Below are 17,630 nucleotides of genomic sequence, written 5' to 3' on the forward strand. Positions count from 1 at the left end.
ATTGGAAGAGACCCTATGAAGGTTACTTTGATTTATCGGCAAAGAATAATGCCCAAATGCCAATTGCTCTAAGCGTAAGCGCGGCAAGTAACACGAGACCTCGATAAGAAGTGTTGTCTGTTGGCTGAGCAATTACCAGGAGTCGCTCATACCGAATCTGCTTTCCCTTGCTCTCCAGCAATCTGAGGCGCCGTTGTTCATTGTCATTGCGGGAATCCAGTGCGCACTTTTGCTCAGATAGCTGAAATGACAATCATGATAACCACAACAGGAGATGAATCTGAACGAAGCTCAGGATGTGGGGGAATGAGCATTCCCACGTGCACATCGCGTGTTGACGCGTGGAACGTGTACGTAACCCAGTTAAATTGGATAAACAACATCAAACCGTGACTGTTTTCAACATTTCTGATTTCTTCCTTCTTTCTGTCTTCTTGTCTCCTCACCATACTTCTTCATTCACCACCATGGCACCGACGGCACCCACGGCCTCTTCCTCCTCGAGGTCAAAACCTTTACCTAAACGTTCTGAGATAGTACCGACTACTCAATCGAACGCAGGCAGAGTGACTAGATTGAGAGCTGCAAAGGAACCAACTGCCAGTCCTGCGATTGGATCGAGGATGGGTGCACCTACACTGCCTAGAACACCTGGGCTGTTGGCTAAAGGGAAAGAAGGATTGAGGAAGGTGTCTGGCAAGATTGGGCAGAAGGAGAAAGAGGTGAGCTTCCGATGCAGGTAGATTTCAAGTGAGTGTCTGTATGAGCTGACGAGATTATCTTTAATCATATAGACGCAGGTTAAGAAAGCTACTGTACAAGAGCACAATGATTATTCAGAGAGTCTCCAGGTGAGCTTTCTCATACCCTTGGGTACAGTTTGCAGTGCTCATCAAGAGTCGTAGGCATACCTTCGTATACGACCTTCACCAGCAGACTTGGAAGGACATACCTCAACTAGACCATACCTCGAGATCCAGTCAGAAACGGATGTATTGATGAGAGCACCATCGGTGAGCTATCCGGATAAATTCAGGACAACCTGGGAGGTAGCTGACATGTGAGCGTCATTAGGAGTCTTCTCGTCATCATATACCTAAACCACCTCATATCTTTTCATTCGACAAGGTTTTCCCTCCCACTACCCCTCAATCATCTTTTTTCAGCACAACGACCTTACCTTTAGTTGAGAAGCTGTTACAAGGTGAAAATGGATTGTTGTTCGCTTATGGAGTCAGCAATAGTGGGAAGAGTTACACTATTCAAGGTGGTTCTACTCATTCAGCAGCGGATAGAGGTGTTTTACCCAGGTCAATCGACGTAGTGTTCAATTCTATTGAAGGGCTAAAAAGTAATGCGAACGTGAGCTACCCTTAGACTCCTGGGTTGAATTGGACCAGCTGACTCCGTATGTATAGCTCAAACCGCAAGGATTGGCTGATGTGGTACTGAGCGACGAGCAGGATGAACCTATAATATTGAATGATCCTCTAGCTGCAAGTGAACCGAAGATAGAAGATGGTAAGTACACGTCACAAGAGCACGATCACTTCAGCTGATTGATGCCTACGCGAGTAGCCGTCAAAGTGGACCGAAACTTCTCGTATGCAGTCTTTGTGTCATATGCAGAGGTTTACAACGAAAAGGTGAGCTGCAACTGTCGTCTTGCTGCTCCATTCGATAATGCTGAGCCCTGTATCTGCTATCATAGATTTTCGATCTTCTCGACTCTGCGCTTCCCACCACTCCATCTACACCTGGTGTCGCCAGAAGTCGAGCTACAAACGCCGGGTTACCAAGAGCGTCCAACACTTATGGCTTCCCTGGTGCCCTTAACTCGTCTTTCAACCTTGCAGCTATGGCCAACGGAGGTGGCGGTATACTAAAGCGACATGCTTTATCGCTGAAAAATGATCCGGAGGGGAATGGCAAATATATTGCTGGGCTTAAAGATGTCCGGGTTAGGACTCGAGAGGTCAGCTATCTTTGCAAAGTTTCTCAAAGGTTGTTTTCTTAGCAGCTGACACGATGATGATGATCTGCAGGAAGCTTTGGCCGTGTTCCGATCCGGACAAAGTGCGAGACAAGTTTTCGGTACCATCGCCAACAGAGAATCATCACGATCTCACGGTATATTCACAATCAAAGTAGTCAGAATACATAATGGTGCGCCTGAAGATCCCGACTCCGCACAGGTATCGAGATTAGCTATTGTTGATTTAGCTGGATCTGAGAGGACGAGAAATACACAGACCACCGGAGATAGGTTGAAGGAAGCTGGAAACATCAATAAATCCCTAATGGTTCTGGGTCAATGTCTTGAAGTGCTTAGGTCGAACCAGCAAAAGATGCATCAATCAGGTAGCGGTGTAGCCGGAACCAAGAAGAAATTGGCAGTCGTTCCTTTCAGACACTCGAAGTTGACTGAAGTGTTCCAGAATTTTTTCGTTGGTGATGGAAGAGCGGTATGTCTGGTTTTATCAATTAAATGATTGAAAGTGATAAATTGACGTATATCATCGGTGACAGGTCATCATCGTCAACGTCAACCCGTACGATACCGGTTTTGATGAGAACTCGCATGTCATGCGATTCTCAGCCATAGCGAGAGAGATCCAAACTACCGCTTCGAACAAGGTGGGAACTTCCGGATTCCCATTGCTGAAACGACAGATCAGTACGCAATTCTCCGCATTGCGAAATGCCGTTAGTGGACATGCACACGGTCATGGACACGGTCCAATGAAGATCAAAGTGACTGTGCCTGTTTTATCCAAACCTGAAGATAACAGCAAGAAGTTAGCGATGGATAGAGAAAGTCAAGGATTTGTAATGGTGGAAGAGGAATTAGAGGTTGTTGAAGAGAGTGAGAGTGAGAGTGATGAAGAGGATAAAGATGCTTTGGTGGATTACCTTTTCGATCAGTTGAAGGAAATGAAAACTAGGGTGAGTCGTATCATTGGTGAATTCTGTCAGACATGAGCTGACATACCATTTCAAAATGAATAGTTATACGAATCGGAGATGAGGAATGCCTCGATCGAAGTTGAAGTGCGGGAGGAGGTAGCGAAAGAGATGCAAGAGTCATTGCAGAGAATGCACGATGATTTCAGCAAACATCTTAGTGAACAGGTAGGTCTCGTACAGCTTGAAGTCTGAATTTAGATGATCATGCGAAGAAGCTGAGGCTGTCTACCATTTAGGTCGCTGCAAACGACCTTAAAACGGATCGAAAGATCGACATAGTCACGCGAACCATGACGCCGGCTATTCATCGCATCGCTCGCGCCCCATTCCAACCTGGTTCAGCGACATCGTCGAGGATCAGTGAGGATGTCTCGATGGAAGATCCAGATGAAAGTTTTGAATCTGCAATTGATGCTTCATTGGTAAGCTTGTTGTCCCGTACTGTGATAAGGAGTACGCAGCTGACCTTTAGGTGATCCCGGTACAGATGACATCAGGAGATGACTCCGTCTTGACTCAAGAATCTGATCCATTCGTAATGAGATCACCTGGATTACCGCAGATCACTCTCACCAGGGACTCCTTCAAACCTGTTGATCTGCCCGATTCGCCTTCACCGGCTGCCCAGGACCATGGAGATGTCAGCACTGAAGCTGATATAAGTATTGAGGCGAACACTACTTTAGAGACCGAGGATGGAGAAGAAGTCGAGGAAACTACGAAAGAAGGAATTGAGCTGGAATCGGAAGTTGAAGATGATGATGTGGAAGCTGTTAAGCCCATAGGCGAGACTGTAAGCTCGGAAGAAGAGAGTGTTCTAGACACAGACGAAGACGAGGAGGAAGAGGAGGAAGACGAAAGTGAGGAGGACGATGATGAGGATGCGGATGAAGAAGAAGTTGATTCTGACGAATCGGCATTCACACTTTCCGATTCGGAAGATGATGTGGATGAGGACAGCGATGATAGTCAAAATTCATCGCCCATTAGGAAAGCTTCGAGTACGAGAAGAACAACTGGATCACCTAAGAAACCTAGTAGGAACTTATCGCCTGTCAAGAAAGCTACTCCCGCTAAACCGAAGAAGCCTAATACACCTGCGAAGAGTACAAAAGTATCTACCTCGACTCCCAATCCAATGAGTGGGCCTTCGACGCCTGCACCTCTGAGCGAGAGGATCAGCCAACTTCAGTTATCTGAAGATGAGGATGAGATGCCTATTAAGACGACGACTAAGAAGAAAAGGTAAGTTATTTGATCCTTCCCTACGATTGTCACTGTAGCTGATATGGTCGATCTGAAAATCTAGGACACTCGGCAAGAAGATCGTAACAGAAGATGAGATGATACACGCCGATCAAGTGAAGATGAGCGTGGGTGGAGCTGAAGTCAGAAGGATGCTTAGGGGTTAAACATCGATTCGAAGAATAGATGACGATTTTGATATATGGGTTTGGTCGAGAATAATTCGGTCGGACAGGTTTGATATCACATGGACAGTTCTCGTAAGATATCAGAAGGTTTTGAGTTGTTTGTTATATGCGGCTACAAAGCTTGACTTTGACGTGAATGATCTTCATTATGTACAGTACACTATTTACAAATAATCTGTCATCCATGCCAAACTTAGTATGTACAGCATACTGCAGATCCATATGTACACTCTGGGTGACTCATGTTACACTCAAGAGCTGTCCCTTATTGCTGTTCTTCCTATCTCGTTCGGTTTCTTAGCAGTAACAACCAAAGCTACACTCCAAATCTTCACTGGCCCCTCACCCTGCTCCCTCTTCAAAAGCTCTTCTACTTTCTCAAACACCTTCCAACCTAATTCTTGTTTTTCTTCACCCCATTTGGCAGTCAGGATCGGAACGACGGGGTGCATCTTCCTAGCCATGTCACCCGGAGAATCAGCAATCTGGACGAACTCGTATGGTTCGATCTTGATGTCAATTAGGCCGTGGTCGGTGAGTATTTGCTGGATGTAACGGGGATGAGACCATGCTCCGCCTGGAGGTGAGGAAGGAGGAATGAGTGGGTAAGAAGGTAACAAGGAGATGGCTCGTTGAAGTAGCTGCAAGGGGCCTGAACATCCCCATGTGGACAGGGAGAGGGTACCACCTGCTTTAAGTACTCGGATGGATTCTGCGTGTATAAGTGAGAGAAGATGTAAGGTATTAGTGAAATGAGAAAGGGGTGGAAAGATGTGAGATTAGGTTAGTCTGTGACAGGTGACAGATTGACTTACCTTTGAGTCCTGCTAATGGGTCTGGTAAGAGGAAGTACAAGAAATTGGCGTAAATATAGTCAAAGGTGTCATCAGGTTCGGCGAGGCTCTGCGAGTATCACCACCAAAGCTTTAATCGTTTCACAGCTTGTTCCCAGTCTGATATAAAGGTAAGAGATACACTCACATTAACATCCAATTTCTCCACATCGACTGTCCCCCAACCATCTATACCTTGCTCCTTCTTATGTCGGAGATGAGCCAATAACGAATCATCAATTTCACCCGCTACGATTCGTATTTGTTTATTGACCCTTTCACTTTGTAGTAAAGCGTTGGTCACTTGACCTAACCCCGAACCTATATCTAACACCTTTACTTCGTTCTCGTTATCCAGAGCTGAGTTTGAATTGGGAGTTTGATATCCCTTTCCACTGGAAATAGGTGGTTGAGCAGGAACGAGACCTGATACTTCGAGTAATCTCTTACCAGCTGGTTGGGTTATACCCTCGGTATCCTGGTATGCCTCGAGAGGACTTGCTGTCAACCACAAAGAGGGAATCCACTTTGCCATTCTTGCTTTCAAGAATTGTATCGATTTGCGTGTAAGTACCGTTTAGATGGTTTAGGATTGTATGGTTGGATGGATTTAAAGTAAATCGTCCTGTTTACACGTCGGCCCTTCATATAGTTATTTCTACACATATCTTGGTACTACGAGTGAGTGGTTTGATTATCACGTTGATAGGGGGATGTCCTCGCAGCAAAACAAGGCTGCTCGTCCGAGTTTAAGCGGTTGAATAACGGCATGGTATCGCCGAGTTGATCGAGCATGGGGATACTTCGGACTTCGAGAGCAGATCCACAAAGATTGTATAAATGCATCACACTCGTTACGAGGTATTTATATGGTACATAATATTGGATGAAAATAACACTGTCCTCCACTCTGCTTAGCATCCTTATAACGGCTCAACTTACTTCTCACCCTTCATCTCATTACCAGGTCCTACAAACCAATGATTCTGAGTCGTCATCAACACATGAGGAGGGACCATCTCGATCGGTACATTTGCCAATTCCTTGACGCTACTTGCGTTGGCATTATCTCTTTCGTAAAGGTATGACATGCCACCAGTCATTTGAGTTGGTTTGGGTGCTGATTCGTTCTTGTTCTGAGTCATTCGATCGATGTATCGCCATACTTGTTCCATATCGGGTGGAGGAGCTAACATGGCCTGGATCTCGGTTGAGAGGGTATGGTAGATTAAGTAACATAAGCATGCAATGGCGATTTTTTGGTTGACTATGATCGAAACAAATCGATCAGTATCCCATTAGTTTGTATGCTCATAATTTCAGAAGGTACTTGGTTCGGATCTATGGTTGGATTCAAGGTAATTGATTACTCACCAAACGACATGATAACGATGAGACATAGAATCTGCACTGAGCGAATCCTCTTCTTCCACCTAACGAGTTATAGGAAATCAGCGGAGCATTCATCAAAGATGCAGATGAGTATATGATACGGAATGTGAAGTATGAATCACTCACATCTTCTCTTGGTCTTCTCGCTTCATACTTGCTTGTACCCTCTTCATCAATACACCTTCATCAGGTGCAGGAGGTTGAGGTAATTTAGGTCGGTTGAAGTGGCCCTGTCAACAGCATCCAAAATCAGTTGAACAGTACTTTGTATATAGTCCCAATCTGGATTTTGGTGACTCGTTCAAATTCGTGAAGGAAGCTTGCTAGACCACTCACAACATGAGGAGCATTACCTCCTTCCCACCACAATTCATCCTTGATCGCAGCGTCAGGTCTAGTCTTACCTAGTGGAAAGGGGAATAACCTAGGTGCTGCGGCTTTCGTAGTGAGGAATGAAGAAGGATGAGATCGGGTATGAGCCTGAGAAAGAGATACAGATTGGCGATAATTAGCTTAGTCATTTTGTGTAAGTCAAGATGAGATATCCAGCAGTAAGGGGTTCTGCTTCAAAGTGAGATTAAGTTATAGACTCACCCATAGATCTTGTCTGGGTTTCTTACTAGCCGTTAACTTCTTGAACCTCTCTTTATCTGGATCATCAGGTTTCGGTAATTTGTCTAAAGCTTGTTGATACCCATAATATATGATGGATGTTCGGGCGACGTAGCAGCTGGAAGTCAAAGTGTCAACGCAGAGTATCCCAAGTGTCGGAGGAGGAAGGGGAGATTGAGTGTGAGGGTTGAAGAAGAATCGCAAAAACTCACATAACAGCTATAGTGGTGATGGTACTAAATAGACGATAGAACGGGATCATCTCGTACGGTAATGGTACAGCGGACATTGCTATTTACCACAAGGAGCTCACGATCAGTCCAGTCCTCATGCGTGTGGGTGGGGGATGCCACTAATGGAAGGGGACTCACCTAGACTCAGTGCGACCATCACTGCGATACTCTGAGCAATCGGACCGAATTGTAATCTATCATTAATCAATCATCCAGCCTATCAGTCTCACTGCTCATCCACATCCAGAGCAAGGATGAAAGAGTCTTTAGAATACTCTGACTCACTCAGGATGCGGTTGGGGTTTCTCCAATTCTTTCTTCAACTTTTCCACCTTCTCTTCGTACGCTTGCACGCTGGATGACCCTCGTTCTTTAGCGGCTTCTAGGGCCTTTTCAGCTTTTTTCAGTTGTTCAGCTAACGATGCCATGTTGTTTGATGGATGCTTTCCGAAATAACGTTGGTTTGTTTAAAATGTTATAACATGTGGTGTTTAGGTGATACGTTGTCGTTTTGAAGTTTTGCGTGGTTCGTGATTATTTTGAAGGTTTGCTGGGTTTTCATTTGACTGCAGTGAGAAGAAAGACTATAAAGATCGAAATTTACCTTGAATCATATCGTAAACATCATTTAGTACTGTTGATTGGCAAAACCAATCGAGATGTCAAATCAGTCAAGTAGTGAAATTGTCTTGAGACAAACAGATTATCGAAAGGAGTGTAATAGGGATTACAACGCCAAAGGAAGGTCAGAGGTTAATTCATGAGACAATCTTGGTTGTTACCTTTGGATGTGTTACATACGATATTGATCAGGTCAAATTATCGAGTTTATATCTCTATCTTTCGCTGATTAACGGCAGGTTATCTCTCGTCAAGCGATCGTGCAGCCACGCATAAAACCTGTCCACTCTCTTCCTTCTTCCTACTTGACCTTGCTATCGTCGCAGAGGACTCATGCCACTGCCTTGTCCACCCCATTGTCCACCACCTCCATAACCACCTCCACCTCCATACCCTCCAGCATTCGCCCCATAACCGTCCATCTGGCCATTCGGTTCCGCACCGAAATCAGGTTCCATCACTCCACCTTCCTGATTCTCGTTATCCTCTTCATCCTCATCCACACCCGTTTCTTTCTGAACTGCTAGAACTACACTTGCTAGATTCTCAATTAGCAGATCCAACCCTTGTTCCACTACTGATCGAACCGGTATCGAATTCACAGATTCGGCGGTGAAGTAGAAAGTGGATGGGACGGCGTTGTAATCGAATGGTGCGGATGGGTCGGGAGGGGGTTCGAATACTGCGTTGGATGATAAAGGCCATTCGGCGCGCTCTACGAGTGACAAAACAGGAAAAATTTAGCATATAGCTATATCGATGAGGGCATGTTGTACATGGCACGCCAAGGAATGTACGAGGGAGAAGAAGTAGGAGAAACTGCAAATCAAATTTGTAACTCACCATCAGTCTCGAACCAATGGGTCGTATGCCTCAATTTGTTGTGAGGATCATATTCGAACGCAACCGTTGATAGTGGTGACCATTTGGCATGGTACTTGGCGATTCCCTGTTTCGTCCATTAAGTATGGTTAGTATGCGTATACGATGAACATTTTCAAGACTCTGACTTGGGGAGCGAGAAATACAATCATATTCCACAACGTATGATGAAATAATAGAAGTGTGCAGGACTCACCTTGTAAGCCTTGCAAATTAGATCAATCTCCTGCCCCTGACCCATCTTAGCCAATAATATGGGGGGTACCCCCGGCTGACCCTTCCCGACTGGTGATCCTAATTCTACATCTCGATTGTTAATTATCTGTCGGTCATCTTCTGATAGTTCTGGTGGTGGGCCGTATGGGTTTGGTGCTGGTGGCTGCGTGGATTGTAATGAGGTCAGCTATTGCGGAATCCGGGTATAATCGAAGGTCATTACTGGTATGACTGTGGGTTCATGAAAGTGATGGAAGCGATATCATAACAATGGCAGGATCGGGAAGGATAGATTCTCGCGATTGATTCAAACAAAACTATCAAGTTTCGAGAGAATGTATCGAGAGGCACAATGAAGATGTATTACGGGATATTATGTGTGAGGAAGGGGATGGCACCTCGCCAGCAATGCAGAAGCCCAACTTACCCCTCCTGCACTTGGTACAACTTCCAGCATATCACTTGTGACTCTCATGAATTTCTCGCCATCTGCGCCTCTGAATGCTACCTTGAGTTTTAGCGTGACCATACAGTAATAGCAACCTTCATCACATTCGCAATCCTGCGTGATTTACAAGCTGTCAGCTGATTATCTCTCCCTGACCTGAAGAAGTACCGCAAGCGGTACAATCAGTATGTGGTTGACTAGCTTACCCTCGTATACCTCAATCCCTTGGCTACACCTCTACTTATCAGCGGTACCAGACCCAATCTGTGCGCTAACATTTCGTCGGGAATTGGTGTTGTGTTTTGTAGGAATAGTACTTGGTCGATTGCTACATGAACATCACAATGTTGATGAGCTACCGATTTCTCCGTTACCATTTTATACTGTTAGTGCTTTCTACAAGTGCTTTGTCTTCCCCTCATTGCTTAAAGCAAGACACCTAACAATATGTTTCTAGCGATGTCTCCTGTGGTGATTAGGTCCTACTCCTTTTCTACGGCCTCCTTCTGTCCCTTTTTACAGGCATGATCTTCACTCACCGATTGTAGGTACATCAGCCATCATCACCCTCCTCAGACTGTTCGCATAAGCCAATTCGACCCCGCTCAAGTGAAAGGTCGTTTCTTGACCATTGAGATTCCTGACCAATAATCTAGGTTGGTTCGTCTGTCCTAAAGGGACATCTATACCTCCTGGTACACCCGCGGAAGTTGAGGGGCCATTATATGTCGAGTAGCCGTTCATACTGCTATGTATGCTATAGTCGATGGTCAGATGAAAGTCATTAATTATAAGAATGAATTCGAGCAACAAATGTCAAGTTGTATTTGGCTGTCTGTCGCATTTGTAACAACGAAGGGGAGAGATGTGGCTGATTCTGGTGAAAACATGCTGCCGTGAAATTATCAGGCAGAAAGAACTTGGACCGGAGAACAGCATAGACTGCGGTGATTTCATGATTTCATCGGTGGATTGCAAGTACCTATGCGTTTCTCTGCAATTGCACGCCCATACGATTAGAGAAAGAGAACAGCAGCAGAACGTGTGACACCCGTGTGACACAGTTGTGACATCTGCATGCTATGCTGTTCTTTCATGAATACTTAATGGATTGTGGGTAGTGGATGAGGACAAGGATTAGCTTCATTGCCTGCGTACGATGGGAGAACCTGAGATTCTGCCCGGTTGCAACTCTCTGTCGATCGTTCGTTCCTCTTACCAATACAACGCACTTATTTACAATGCATATCATGTTCGTGCTCCGGGTCTACTTATCAACCCTTGATACACAACTCTATCCCAATTCTCATCCCATGTCGTCCATTCATCTGCTCCTGCCTCTGTGTCGGTGCTCGTCTTATCAAAATACTTTTTCAACTCGTCCAGTTGATTCGATTGAGGGAACCCTCTAAGTACATCCTGTCATGTTCAAACAAGTTACATATCAGCTGCAACATCCCTAATTGTCACCAGAGGAAAAGATAGCTCACGATTAACTGATCACCCAGTTCTTCCCCTGTCCCAAAAACCCTCCCATTCCTGCCATCTTTCACCAGCTCACCAATACATTCGAAATTCCTCGCTAAGACCGGCAGACGACATCCAAACATATCAACGACTTTCATTGGCAGATCCCTTCCTGACGAACTGGTATGCAGACTTATACCTAGATCTGCACTTCCCAACAAGAGAGGATAATCCTGAGATGGTAAGAATACACATCGAACGATTATATCTTTCCATTCTTTCTCTTTCTCGCTGATGTTCTGCTCGAATTGAGCTCGTAACGCTCCTTTACCCGTGATGATCACTAATAACTTCGGTAGACTATGTGTCGGCGAGGTGGAGTTTACCGTCCTCTGGTAATTGTCTAAAGCGGTGATCAATAGTGAGAAATCTTCATCAGCCGTCCACGAAGTTGAGGAGACTACCAAAGCTGGTCGTTCGTCTCTGAGTTTCACCTCACCGGAGACCATACGTGAAAAAGGCGTAGAATGTTCGGATTGATCATTGAGTGAACGTGGTAGAGGTGGGTCCAAAGAGGGAAGGATCCTTGTGAACAAGTCATGCTGATCTGAAGGTGAAGTGCGGTTGAAGTGTGATGGAGGTCTATCATGTAAGATTACTTTATGACCTCTATGTATATGGTCAGCTTATCATTGATCCTCTCCAAGGTATACTTCAAGCGGACTACTGACTCTAATTCCCAGTCTTTTACCAAGTATTCCTTCAATGCGCTCGTCACGAATAAATGAGCATATGCAGATCTTCCAAAAATCTTTTCGATCCTGTAAACATAGATATGAGCACATCAACTTATGTGTTCGCAACATGTCTGCATAAACGTCAGGGCCATTTTAGGGATACAAACCCCCAGCTTGATCTCACAAAGGGAGCATCAACTCACCATCTCGCTACTTTCACTATAGGTGACATCATTCCCAATCTCATCGCCAAAATACTATACCCGGTATTATGCCAATCTACCACCAACTTCGACCCCGTGTTCATCGTGATGAATTGCGCCAGAAATAAAGTGGGTATTGACGGTGGGTTCTGTACGAATATGTATTCGGTATTGATCGGTATTTCCCAGATTATCAATTTCATTATTGAGTAAATCTGCACAATCACCCTTATAGGAGCTCTAATGATCCACGGGAATTTGTTGAGAATCTTTGACGGTTCACACAAAGGTAAAATATGGATCTTATCATTCGAGATAAGTTCATTTATCGGTGTTGTCTCGCCATAACCCACCACCCAAGTTTCTATCTCATGCTTTGCCAGGCTGGACGTATGGTACATCATCCTAGGACTTCTACCTATATCCCCTATGACCAATACCACCGCGGTGTTTCTCTTCGATGGTCTCATCGTGGTCCGCTGGATGAGTAGGACGAAGAATAGCGTCCATGGTGCGATGATGATGAGGAATATGGGGAAGAGGATGTGGCCTGGTAGACCCTTGGCGTTGTCGACGAAAGGGTCGTATAGTGGTTTGGAAGGGAAGTACCCGGGGAGGTAGAATGGGTCCATGTTGAGGAAGTGACCGTGGACTTCCACTAGCAAGTGGTGTGATGTCCGTTTGCCGTCGGGCAGTTGTCTAGACGGAAAGCTATTAGCAGACTGTCAGCAATGTTAATGTATCATCCACCAACATTGCTTGATTTTCATCTTCATCCTGGTCGGTCAAGTTGCCTGCTTTCACCGGAGCAGCAGTCAAGTCACGTGATCCTTTGAAGATATCAGCGGAATCAAATTCACCTCCCAATTGTTCTGCTGTCAATACACAATCCCAAAAATCAATCGTAAATTTGTCAACCTCAAGCTTGTCTTCAGCATCATACAAAAGTAACAATATCAGACAAGGGTATATACCTCAAGGCAGTATCACCACCCCATGTCATTCCAGATATAGCATCTCGTCTAACTCCTCCATACCTTCAGGCAAAATGAGGGATAACGGTAAAGAATCCGTTCGGTTATGCGAACACATCGTCAGACAGGCATTTGGAGATGTAATTTCTGTAAGCACCTGCCTTCCCCATACTCTAACCGTGCTATACTCCGTTGCCGACTATGTATGTACCATGTGTGTTCGTTTAGAGAGTCGCATCAACCCTACTTAACAGGGGTCGATTACCTTTATCGACCATTTCGAGATTATCAGCTTTACCCAAACCTACCACCTCGGCTGCTCTGATCGTATTAATCCAGCATGACCTGGTACAAACCAATGGAGCTTCATATAAAGATACAGGAGACGAAGAACAATATGAATTTGATACGCTGGCCTGTCTGTTGAGACTACGTTGGGGTAAAATACTAGCTATCACCCATCAGAGTTATGACGAGGTAGTGAGTTAATCTCTTCCTCTCGAGTACAGGTCAGCAGAAAAGCTGATTAATGATAAAATCGTTGTGTGGTACTGTGTAGGCTTTAGAAGTGGTCAGGACTCTGATGATATACGGGAAATTGAAAATACCTGATATTATCAATTCATGTGGAGGATCAAATGATGCTATGCGTGAGTTGATCGAATTCAATGCTATACGATAGAATCAACTAAAACCCTTCATGTAGGCGCGGAAGTCGTCAATAACACTATTATCGCTTTGGTTAGAGCACAGTTCATACGGCCTACTTCACCTGAATTGCATATACTCGAATCAGATCAGGTACTGAGGCGGTATCGTGTGAGTGGTTTCGCTCATTGCAGATAATCCAGAAAACACGTGCTATGGTAATTGGTTCTTCCACATGCTGATCCACCTGCTATTGTACAGAGACACCGAGAAGAGATGAAACAGAATAAAGGTACCGCTATGTTATCGGCCAACGACCTAGATCACTGTGAGAAGAACGCTCAGTACGAAATCATACAAGAAAGAGAATCGCATCAGGATATACGGCGAGTGTTGATCGAAAGACCTAAGATAGATAAAGATAAATCCAAAAAACGTGGAAAAAACAAAGCAGCTTTTGGAGGTGGAGGAACGGACGAATTCGATTATTCACTACAACAAGATGTTCATTTGAGGATAAACCATGATCGATATGGGATATTAATCCGGAACGAACTTATAGTCAAAGCTGCTGAGGAAAAATGGAATAAATCGTTTGGAATAATAATGAGAGCTACACTCGATGCTGCTTTGAAAGAATCAAGTAGATTGAATGAAGAGAGAACGAATGATAGTATAGGAATCAACGAGATTGTCAGTCTAATCCCAACAGAGGATTATAAATACCTTACAGCAGGTTTATTGATTTCTTCAAAATCTACTATACCGGATATTGTAAGGAATTATTTGAACATCCTTTCGGGAGATGATGGATATTCGATATCGGGCAATAATGGGAATTTCTTAAGAAGGGATAATGGTACCAACCCTGGTTATATAGTAGAATTCGAATTGATATGTAGGAGGTTGAAACAGAATTTACTGTATCAGTTGGTAAGAGAGAAATTGGGTGATAAAGCTGCTAGAGTCTTGGCGGTGGTCAATAAGAGTAGTAAGGCTTTTGAAACGACGGTGAGTGGTTTGACTTTGGAAAATATTCCTCATGAATATAATATGTTCAATAGTTTTTTCTTCTGTGTCCTCGTTTCACATTCGCAATCTGGTCAAACGTAATACGCAAAGCTAATTCCTATATGTTGTCCACCTACAGGTCCGTGATTGCGCGATGATCCCCCTCAAAGATGCCCGCGCCCATCTTGCCGATCTCCAACGTCTATCCCTCGTCGAAACTCAGGAAGTACCCAAGACAGCCGCAAAATCACGAATGGGCCTACCGACCTCTGCTGAGTATCACCTATGGGCAATGGACGAGGCGCGAGTGTACGGTGTCCTTTTGACTAACGTCTATAAAACCTTGGGCAACATCTTGCAGCGGAAATCGGAAGAAATTGAAAATAAGAAGATTGTGCTAGCTAGAGAAAGTAGAGTGGAGAATCTGGAAGGAGGTAGAGGTTTACTACAATTGAAAGATCAAGAGGATTTATTGGAATTGGATGACTACTTGAAGAAATTGACGTTGGCCGAAGGGAGATCGGAGATTAATGTACTTATATTGAGAGATTTACCAGGTTCACTGGGACAGAAGTGAGTGATATACCGTTCTATAGTGTCGTACAGGGAGCTTAGACTGATATGATGCCTTGACAGGATATAACCAACCGGTCAACGATCCTTTGTTCTCGTTACGATCCAGTCCATGATCATGCAATATATAATTATGTCTTCTGTCAAGTAAGACGTACTGTACAAAGAATTGTGGATGATGCAGAACTGACAAAATGCTTCGATACTAATCTAATCTATACTTGCTCAATCGATTCGAATTTACCACCAATCGGCATCTCTAGCAGTTGCAGTCGCATGAACCACGCATTTCCAAATCCTTCTTTACTCTTCCACTGCAAGTTGAAATTCCACCATAACCAAACATCTTTCATATCGTATCCACTATGCACTCCTGGCTCTCCCTCTACGGATGCATAGCGATCCTGATCCTGATTCTGATTGTTCTTGATAGCTTGTTGGATAACTTTGTTAACCGAATCATCAAAATCATTTTCTAAACTTTCCCATAATTGCATGGCTGATCCGACACCAGTAGGATTAGCTCTCCAACGCTGTAATAATCCATTCCTATATACTTTTACTGAATCTTCCACTAACGTTCTCCAGACATATGAAGGTATCTGTAAGTGATAGAGTGTTGAACATTTTTGGGAGAATGAGAGGAATGTATTTACCGATTGAGGGTTCAGGAATGGAGTGAATTTGGACTTGGATTGGTTCTTGTCATTCTGATTTGAAGAAGGAGGAATGGGAGGTTCATCTAGGATATATTCGATAATTCGATTCAAGATTGGTAAAGGGAGATCAAGTAATTTACAGTTGGGAGGTTGATTCGGTCTGTCAACGTTGTAGCTATTGCAAAATGGAGCAATGAGTAAACGTGAGGTCGGAGGAGGTATCCATGAAGGTGATATTAGGTCATCCTGCAATAACAAGAACAACGAAGCTAAGATTCAGTACAGAGTGACTTATCCCATATGTCATCTTTGATCACTTACTGCTACCAAATGGTCACCAACTTTTACAAACCTACTTCTCATATCCCACATGCCACCCCAAAAACCAGGTTTCATAACCATCCCTTGTCTCTCTCCGTCCCTCCCTGTCAATCCTTCTGGAACAGCAAATGCTTTTTCTTTCTCTTTCGCAGTAAGATCGGACCATGGGAAGTATCCTGTCCATTTAGGTAATGACCAATTTAACAATACGCTCTCTTCGTGCGAGCGTGCGTTGGAGTAGGGTGTTTTACGGATAGTCTGGAGGATTAGGGAAAGACAATATGAGTGAATTGGTATACATCGACGATGAGGTTCTTCCTCTTTTTGCCTTTTCTCATTCAGCCCACCAAACTGTAGAGGTGGAAGTGGGGGAGATGAAGGCTCGACCGAGTGGAATAAGAATGGAGTAGGATCGACTAAACCTGAAGAAACTCGAAGACAGTACCATGCTGATAACCATTCTTCCGGTTTGTAATGCGATTGTGCTTGTGGTTGTACATCTTCCTGACACGATGAAGAAGAGGTAGGAAGTGGAAGCGGAAGGGAGATACGGGGTAGATGACAGGGAGAAGAACAGATAGAACAGTATAGTGGTGGATTCAGCATTGCTAGATCGTTCGTGGTACTGAGCCGACGCTAGTAAATCCACTTGAAATTGAGTTTATCCAATCTGATCTTCAGATAGATCTTTGCTTGTATGTTTTTTGAGTGAGATTTCTCGTTATTTACCTAGCTTCGTGAGTGATCAATTCCTTATTATCGGGATTCTATCTTATCTTAATGATCGATTGTTTCAGCTTACTCGGATACCCAATGATCAGTAAGAACCAGACACGTCTCGCCCAGCTTTAAGAGGCTGTAAGATCTACTGTTTAACATGAATACACCCCAAACACGCCGATATGAACGGTTAGTGACCTTGTCTATAAGTCAAACAAGGACAAAGGATGTTTACGAATTGTAGTTAGGGGGATGAACACTCCTTTTATCTCCTTTGGCCTTCTTCTCCTCATTCTGGACTCGACTCGACTGGACGATTAATCAGGGGTGACAGGAAAAGTATAACACCGTCAAATGATAAGCCAATCATAATGAAAGGACGAAGAGGCGCTGTCCTATACTACTCAGCCTTGTCATCATCGATAGGTAGCCTTGATTTGTATATTTTGGCTGACTTCCATTGTAGCTAGGTAGTATCGTCCATAGCGTCCACAGCGATGTACTACAACAAGCGTCAGGATTGTCGCCTATTTCTATATGTTACCAATCCATTGGAAGCTCGCCCTCGTCCGTTTGGAAGAGTTCCTCGCATGTATGTCCACAAGCATATCAATGGTTGAGCCTCGACGTTGGATTGTTTCGTGTGCACATTTGAGATCTGATGAGTGTTCCCCTCGGAA

At 44.3% G+C, this 17,630-nt stretch overlaps 7 protein-coding genes across 7 annotated transcripts; 2 read left to right on the top strand and 5 right to left on the bottom strand.

Moving 5' to 3' along the window:
- Positions 1–467: 467 nt before the first annotated feature.
- Positions 468–4,379, top strand: V865_000421 (uncharacterized protein; the record flags this gene model as incomplete). The annotated part of the gene is made up of 13 exons (XM_066224252.1): positions 468–722; positions 795–851; positions 906–1,013; positions 1,075–1,362; positions 1,419–1,521; positions 1,579–1,646; positions 1,712–1,975; positions 2,046–2,465; positions 2,530–2,946; positions 3,010–3,132; positions 3,204–3,389; positions 3,455–4,212; positions 4,277–4,379. 13 exons carry the CDS (start codon positions 468–470, stop codon positions 4,377–4,379), a joined length of 3,150 nt encoding a protein of 1,049 aa, XP_066080349.1.
- A 272-nt stretch (positions 4,380–4,651) lies between these two features.
- On the bottom strand, positions 4,652–5,768 carry V865_000422 (uncharacterized protein; the record flags this gene model as incomplete). Its single annotated transcript, XM_066224253.1, has 3 exons — positions 4,652–5,112; positions 5,216–5,303; positions 5,382–5,768. The coding sequence occupies 3 exons, from the start codon at positions 5,766–5,768 to the stop codon at positions 4,652–4,654; spliced, it is 936 nt and encodes a 311-aa protein (XP_066080350.1).
- A 403-nt stretch (positions 5,769–6,171) lies between these two features.
- V865_000423 (uncharacterized protein) lies at positions 6,172–7,898 on the bottom strand (the record flags this gene model as incomplete). Its single annotated transcript, XM_066224254.1, has 8 exons — positions 6,172–6,500; positions 6,608–6,666; positions 6,752–6,855; positions 6,962–7,105; positions 7,220–7,355; positions 7,450–7,528; positions 7,609–7,664; positions 7,756–7,898. 8 exons carry the CDS (start codon positions 7,896–7,898, stop codon positions 6,172–6,174), a joined length of 1,050 nt encoding a protein of 349 aa, XP_066080351.1.
- A 507-nt stretch (positions 7,899–8,405) lies between these two features.
- Positions 8,406–10,381, bottom strand: V865_000424 (uncharacterized protein; the record flags this gene model as incomplete). Its single annotated transcript, XM_066224255.1, has 6 exons — positions 8,406–8,806; positions 8,935–9,040; positions 9,170–9,352; positions 9,617–9,751; positions 9,844–9,965; positions 10,177–10,381. 6 exons carry the CDS (start codon positions 10,379–10,381, stop codon positions 8,406–8,408), a joined length of 1,152 nt encoding a protein of 383 aa, XP_066080352.1.
- Positions 10,382–10,885: 504 nt separating this feature from the next.
- V865_000425 (uncharacterized protein) lies at positions 10,886–12,676 on the bottom strand (the record flags this gene model as incomplete). Its single annotated transcript, XM_066224256.1, has 4 exons — positions 10,886–11,056; positions 11,128–11,773; positions 11,836–11,925; positions 12,045–12,676. 4 exons carry the CDS (start codon positions 12,674–12,676, stop codon positions 10,886–10,888), a joined length of 1,539 nt encoding a protein of 512 aa, XP_066080353.1.
- Positions 12,677–13,092: 416 nt separating this feature from the next.
- V865_000426 (uncharacterized protein) lies at positions 13,093–15,254 on the top strand (the record flags this gene model as incomplete). Its single annotated transcript, XM_066224257.1, has 6 exons — positions 13,093–13,167; positions 13,247–13,498; positions 13,578–13,668; positions 13,725–13,837; positions 13,928–14,677; positions 14,817–15,254. 6 exons carry the CDS (start codon positions 13,093–13,095, stop codon positions 15,252–15,254), a joined length of 1,719 nt encoding a protein of 572 aa, XP_066080354.1.
- A 236-nt stretch (positions 15,255–15,490) lies between these two features.
- Positions 15,491–16,836, bottom strand: V865_000427 (uncharacterized protein; the record flags this gene model as incomplete). The annotated part of the gene is made up of 3 exons (XM_066224258.1): positions 15,491–15,509; positions 15,566–16,155; positions 16,231–16,836. 3 exons carry the CDS (start codon positions 16,834–16,836, stop codon positions 15,491–15,493), a joined length of 1,215 nt encoding a protein of 404 aa, XP_066080355.1.
- Positions 16,837–17,630: the final 794 nt, after the last annotated feature.

The sequence above is a fragment of the Kwoniella europaea genome, chromosome 1 (genome assembly GCF_036810445.1).
Source record: "Kwoniella europaea PYCC6329 chromosome 1, complete sequence".
NCBI lineage: Eukaryota > Fungi > Basidiomycota > Tremellomycetes > Tremellales > Cryptococcaceae > Kwoniella > Kwoniella europaea.